Source organism: Sinocyclocheilus grahami, unplaced genomic scaffold (genome assembly GCF_001515645.1).
Source record: "Sinocyclocheilus grahami isolate Dianchi unplaced genomic scaffold, SAMN03320097.WGS_v1.1 scaffold918.1, whole genome shotgun sequence".
Classification (NCBI taxonomy): Eukaryota; Metazoa; Chordata; class Actinopteri; order Cypriniformes; family Cyprinidae; genus Sinocyclocheilus; species Sinocyclocheilus grahami.
Window position 1 is genome coordinate 112,619 of NW_015506097.1, and position 6,652 is coordinate 119,270.

The 6,652-nt window shown below is 34.2% G+C and overlaps 1 protein-coding gene across 1 annotated transcript in view; it reads right to left on the bottom strand.

Moving 5' to 3' along the window:
• Positions 1 to 3,639: 3,639 nt before the first annotated feature.
• LOC107564234 (disrupted in schizophrenia 1 protein-like) overlaps positions 3,640 to 6,652 on the bottom strand; it is a 68,006-nt gene continuing 64,993 nt past the window's right edge. The window contains exon 14 of the mRNA XM_016249249.1: positions 3,640 to 4,175. Coding sequence (XP_016104735.1) covers positions 4,003 to 4,175 — 173 coding nt within the window. The 3' untranslated portion in view covers positions 3,640 to 4,002. The remainder of the gene's footprint in view (positions 4,176 to 6,652) is intronic.

Consider the following 6,652-nt stretch of genomic DNA (forward strand, 5'->3'; position numbering starts at 1 on the left):
GGGACTTGTAAACAAAGATGCTATAAGTTTACAAAAATGGCATAGATATTACCTTATTAAAGTAAGGTATGAGGATGATACCGATGCAGTCACTCAACCGGAAACTCCATGGCAAGCACGACTTGATCAGGACGTTTCTCAGTGGTAAGTTTAAACTTCGTATGTGGCATTTTACGTGATGTGACAGCAGTTTTATTGCATTCATTATTATTATTATTTACTTATTTGAGGTGCCCGTGTCGGCACTGTGTTAGAATGCCCAGTGAGGCTGAAAACACAGCTTCTTCTCGACCTGATGTAAACACAGTAACTAGCGGAAGTGTTTGTGGCAGGCTTGCCAGGTTTTCACAAGAAAACTAGCCCAAATCTAGCCCAATCCATTTCGAGGGGGAGAAATATACAATTAGCATTCCAGGGGATAAATATCATGTTATTGGAGTCGCTTCAACCTGCGGACATGAAAAACCCACGGCAACCGCGTTAAAGTAGCCCAATTCCACGGGAAAACCACGGACTTGGCAACACTGGTTTGTGGGCAGGTCAGAGTGTGTATTTCGGGGGCAGGCGGGGATTATGTAAATGTGTTACCTCGTGACGTATATAGGTAACAGGCAGAAGATTCGAAAATATGACGACTCGTTAAAGCGGTTCAGAGTCGACTTTCTTTTGAGAGACAATATCTTTATTTATCATGCACTTTTTTGATTAACAACTTTGCAGACTGTTTACATTGAAGGATAGCTACGTTACAAACTGCAAAAATTATATTTTTCGAAAACCCATATGACCTGTTCTTTAAATAATGATAATAATAATAATAATAATAATAATAATGATAAAACAGTGAAAAATCGCTTAAACTTAAAACTAAAATTGAAATGCAAAACAATTTTTTTTATTAAATACATGTAATAAAAGACAGTATTCAAATAATGATAAAATAACAATGCTGAGTAGGTTGGTTAGACATACATGTATCCCCGCCCACAACTCACGCCATTGGTTGAGCCAATAAGAACACCACCACCCTTTTCATTGCCTTTGGTATCAGGGTTGCCAGGTCCGCAGTTTTCCTGTCGAATTAGGCTACTTTAACACTGCTGCCGTGCCATGGGTTGAAGCGACCACAATAATGTGATATTTAGATCAGTGGTTTAGACATGAAATGCCAATAACAATCACGTCAACTTTTGTTAATCACATGAACGTATATGAAGACATCTAAGAACCTACTTTACATTTCCTTCAGTAAATAAGCGTAAAATAAGAAGCAGTTCTACATGATGTGTGTACTGCAAACACATCAACCGGTCTGTTTCCATAGCGAAGGGCGAAACGAATCCACCTGAGCATCGGCAACGTGGCATAACCAAAGATTCAATTAGGAGACAAGATTGTACCCGTCCACTGAACGGTGCAGGTGCCACAGGTGATCCGCCTCCAGCTGATGCATGTGCCGCTCATAAGCCTGGAATATTATTCTGCTGGATGTGTGCATTGTTGAGAGATGATGTGACGCTCATCTGATCAAACTCAAGGGTTTGAGATAGATTGTTAAATGAACAATTTACCCAAAAATGAAGATTTGCTGAAAATGTACTCCCCCTCAGGCCATCCATGAGTTTGTTTGTTCATCAGATTCGGAGAAATGTAGCATTGCATCACTTGCTCAGCAATGAATCCTCTGCAGTGAATGGGTGCCGTCAGAATGAGAGTCCAAACAGCTGATAAAAACATCACAATAATCCACAAGTAATCCACACCACTCCAGTTCATCTTGTGAAGCCAAAAGCCATGTTTGTAAGAAACAAATCCATCAAGACGTTTAAAACGGTTGCTTCTGGCTAAAATACAAGTCCTCTATCCATAATAACACTTCCGCCATAGAAAAAGTATTCTGGTCTGAATCAGGAGGGAAATTTGCACAGATCAAGCACCGTTTACAAGCCAAAACAGTCCAAAACAAATATACAAACACAACTTTTGGCTTCAGAAGTCATTAACTGATGGACTGGAGTGGTGTGGATTACTTGTGGATTATTGTGATGTATTTATCAGCTGTTTGGACTCTCATTCTGACGGCACCCATTCACTGCAGAGCATCCATTGCTGAGACACTGATGCAATGCTACATTTCTCCAGATCTGTACCAATTCATATTACACAAACGGATGGTGAATGTCTTTTCATTATGACTTTAAGCATTTAAGATGCCTGTTGTTAGCATTTTGTGTCGTCTATTTTACTAACTAAACTTGGGTGTTTTGTGGGGGGAAAAAATACAAAGGCATTTTTGCAAGGGTATCTAATGTATTTAAAAACAAGAAAAGTATCATACTAACAACTTAAGTATTGGGAAAAAATGAAAAAAAAAAAAAGGTGAGTAAAACCAGATGATGAACATGCAAATATACATTCATGGGATTAGTACAAACAAGCAAATGACATTTTCACTACAGGTGAAAATCCACAGGTAACAAAGACAAAAACAGCTTACATTTTAAAAGTGCTTTGTTTAAAAAGTAAAATATATTAAGACTTAAAAAAAACACCTGCTTCAAATAAGGAGATGATTACAAAAAATGTTTAAAAAAGGCTCTTGATGCTACATGGCCCTTATAATTCACAGAACATCAGCAGGACAGAAAAACAGTCGTTACAGTCAAAGCACCACATACGTCTGTCATGAACCTGAAAACACTGTTCAGAGTTCAATTGTACGGCGGAAATGAGTTGAGGAAGCTACATTTCAATCCTGAGCTCATTGTCTGAACTGACAAGTACGTTTCCATTTACTTTTTTCAGATTTATTGGTCTTTATACCTACAAAAAAAAATTGGTCCCAGACTTATATATTTTTTAATAATAATGATCTATCAAAGCAGTTTAAATAAATAAATAGGATGTCATGCTGTTAAATATACTAAAATAACTTGAAGCTCCAAAATCAGGCCTCTGCAATGTGACGTATCAGCATAAGAAACAGCTGCAAAATATAGTAAGCTAAATAAATAAACCGGATAAGAATAAAATAGTGGTTGGCAACACTGATACCAGTTATATTTTGTATTTTAAGGCAACTCCTGACAAGATTTACAAGGTTAGTGGTCCTAATCATGAAATAATTCACCCAGAAATGATTTCTGTCAACATTTACTCACCCACATGTCATTCCAAACACTATTTTCTCACTTGCATGAAACTAAAATTAATGAAACTTTTCAATGAAAGTGGATAGTAGGGCTGTCAAAATGACTGAAAAACTAAATTCGAATTTTCTACTTATATATCAAAATTCGAAGATTTTGGCTTCTCTGCTGAAGCCACAAGAGGGCGCATCGAGCTAAATATTATGCACGTTTCTTCAAAGCGTAATAAAATAACACGACTATCTTTGAAAAAAAAGTGCATAATGTTTCAAATAATGTTTATAAACCATATATATATATATATAATAAACAATAAAAAAAAAAAAAACCAGCACCATGCATGTATGTATAGTTTAATACAAAGGACCGAAAACCAATCACAAAGAGTAGGCTACTTTCTCCATTTAAAAACATGAGATACAGTGGGATGGGGAAAAACTGCCATAACGTCTTTTAGACATGTTTTTTAAAAGTTGAACTTGCATTAATTTTACATGGCTTTCTAAACATGCCGCTCTCTTGTGCGAGACGCGAGTGCAAGGCTGATAGACGTCCCTCTAGATCAACGTTTTTGCATTCGAATGTGTATTTTTTTATTTTATTCGGCGAATATTCGAAATTCACATTTTTTTTTTGACAGCCCTAGTGGATAGTGGTTTGTACTGGCAACCTCAACAAAAGACTAAAACGTAGCATAGAGTAAACATAGGGCAAATGCTTTTGAAATTACATGTGGGCAAGTAGATGAAAGTAGAAAAAGATGAACTATTCTCTTTAAGTGCTAGAGCTCAGTGCAAGATGACAGTATGAAAACAGACTTTCACAGGCACCTAAAAATAAATCACGAGTCTGTTCAGATTTCCCAGCTGTCACTAAAGTAATGCTCCTCTTCGAGCTCTTCATCTTCAACCTGTTCTTCTTCTACATCACAATACTTCTCTTCATCCTCTTCCTCCTCCTCCTTCAGCTGTGACAACATCGCTTGAAGAGCAGCCTTCACTTCCTGAACCTCTTTCTCTAAAGATAGTGGGCATTAGAGTTAAAGAAAACATGACCAAACGTTATCAGCTCATCCATATCCCAACATTCAAAAATAATAGAAACATAAAGGCTCAGACAGCATCCAAAATGAACACATCAGACACCAAACAAGAATAGAAATTGGCCGGCAACTAGCCAGACAGCTTTATGAAGATCTACAACATAACACATGGGTTAAATCAAGCTGTAAGAACTAAATCTGACCCTCACATAAGTGATTCAAAGACATAAAAGCAGTTTGCAAATGAAATCTAATAATCTGCCACAGCTCGAACAGTATTTACCTGCAGAAGTTTACCTGGGATGCCACATTTTTTTGTTGTTGTTTTTAAATATGTTAATATACCTAAAAATTCAAGACAAATAGGCTTCAGGGTTCAATTGCCAAAACAAACAAAAATACACTTTTAATAAAAATTTTAATTTTAATAACATTTTAATAAAACTAATGCAATAATACAATTTTAAAAATGCGGTAAGAAACTGTAAGAAATATATATATATTTATCTGTCATAGGAACAAAACTACACTTTTAATAAAAATATTATATAAGAATTTTTATAATAAAATAAAGTAGTAATGTATAATGCAGGGCTGTAAGAAATGTATATATACATAAAATAATCATTATTATTATTACTATTAAAATAACAATTTAATACAATTATTTTAATTAATAATTATAAAAATTATAATTCGTACTGGCCATTAATTATACTATATATGAATAAAAACTATTCTAATAAAATTATTTAATTAAATATGTATTTTTATTACAAGCCATGCATTCTGCATTATTTTTATAATGATAAAATGATTGATAATGACTTGCAAATTTTTATCGGAGTAAATAAGATGAAAGACTTCAAACAAACTAAATCAACAAGTCATTTTTGGCAGATATTTAAGATTAAAATGAAATGAAACCAACACACGGCTATAGAGAGGCACACAAGTACACACACACACACAAAATAATCAAATTATTTTGATTAAAAAAATTATTTAAACTTCTTAGCAGCCATGCATTAGTATTATTATTATTAAAATAATTTCTAAAATATAATAATAATACTTTTATTTATTTTTTCAATTCACCCACCATTAGCTGATATGACGCAAAACGTTTGGACGCAGCTCACATCATTCTCCTGTTCCACTAACCACATACCAGAATAACCCATCTTAAAAAGACTCTCATTATGTTTGGCCCGACCACCTGACACAGATTTCACAATTATACGATCACGCCCGTCGTCACCTCCCCCAAACGGCCCTTCATTATTCAAAGGCTCAGTTCATCTCCCCGACGGACCCCGTTCAGATCAAGCAATTTCACCTAAATAATTCATGGGTTTCATGAGAACGGGCTCTACCCTCATCAGCGCTGGATAGTTTAACTCGTCCCAGTGGGACCAAGTGTCCGGTATAAGTGGCGAATCAAAGAGACGCCTCTTGTGGCAGATGGGGCCTGACGGGCACGTTTTGCTCTCCAAATGGCCCCAGATTGTCCCCATTCATAATTAAGCAGCCGTTAAAGAGCACTTCATGAAATATAGGATCGGTAAGATCTCCCTCTGGCTAAACGGACAGATCTAATGACGTTCCTCAGGCACAAACCTCGGCTTATTACGTGTTTATTTGCTCATCTATCTGCTTAACCAGAGTAATCAAACCAGCTTTATGTGTTGCTCAAGTTACTGTGGGTTTAATTACTATTTTTGTCATCTACATGCAGTGTCTCGTCTACGAGACGAGACACTGCAGGAGGTTTCATTTACCCCTCATACTTGTGCTGATCGATCAAACTACATCAAAAGATGTAAACAAACAACATTACATAAGATTGTTTGGCTGATTAATATTTTGCATATCTGAGCATATGATTCTGACATAATATTCTGTCAAGGTTTGATTTGTATTTTCAACAGAGCGAGACATTATGGAGCTAACAAATCATTAACATGATGGCATTTTTCATTAAGCGGTTGGGTAATGCAGCGCTTCATTCACATAAAGCAGTGGTTTTTAATTAATGGGCCACAAATATGCCATTAAAAGTTTACCTGGGATGCCAAAAAAGTATGCATATATATATATATATATATATATCATAGGATTTAAATAATAATAAAATTAATAACAAATACATGAAATTAATAAATTATTTATTTATTTTTATTATTATAAATTATTAAATAAATATTAATATTATTATTATATATAAATACTGCAATGTGGGATATTCCTACTATATTTTTATAAATAATAAGTTATAATAATAATTTATTATTTATAAATAAATAATAATTTATTAATTATACATTTCCACAAATAATTTAATTTAAATAATTTAATTCAATAATAATGTAATAATTTTAAATATTTCTATATAAAATAATGTACATATAATATTTAATATAATAAGAATGTATTAATTTACAATAATTTTAATATAAAA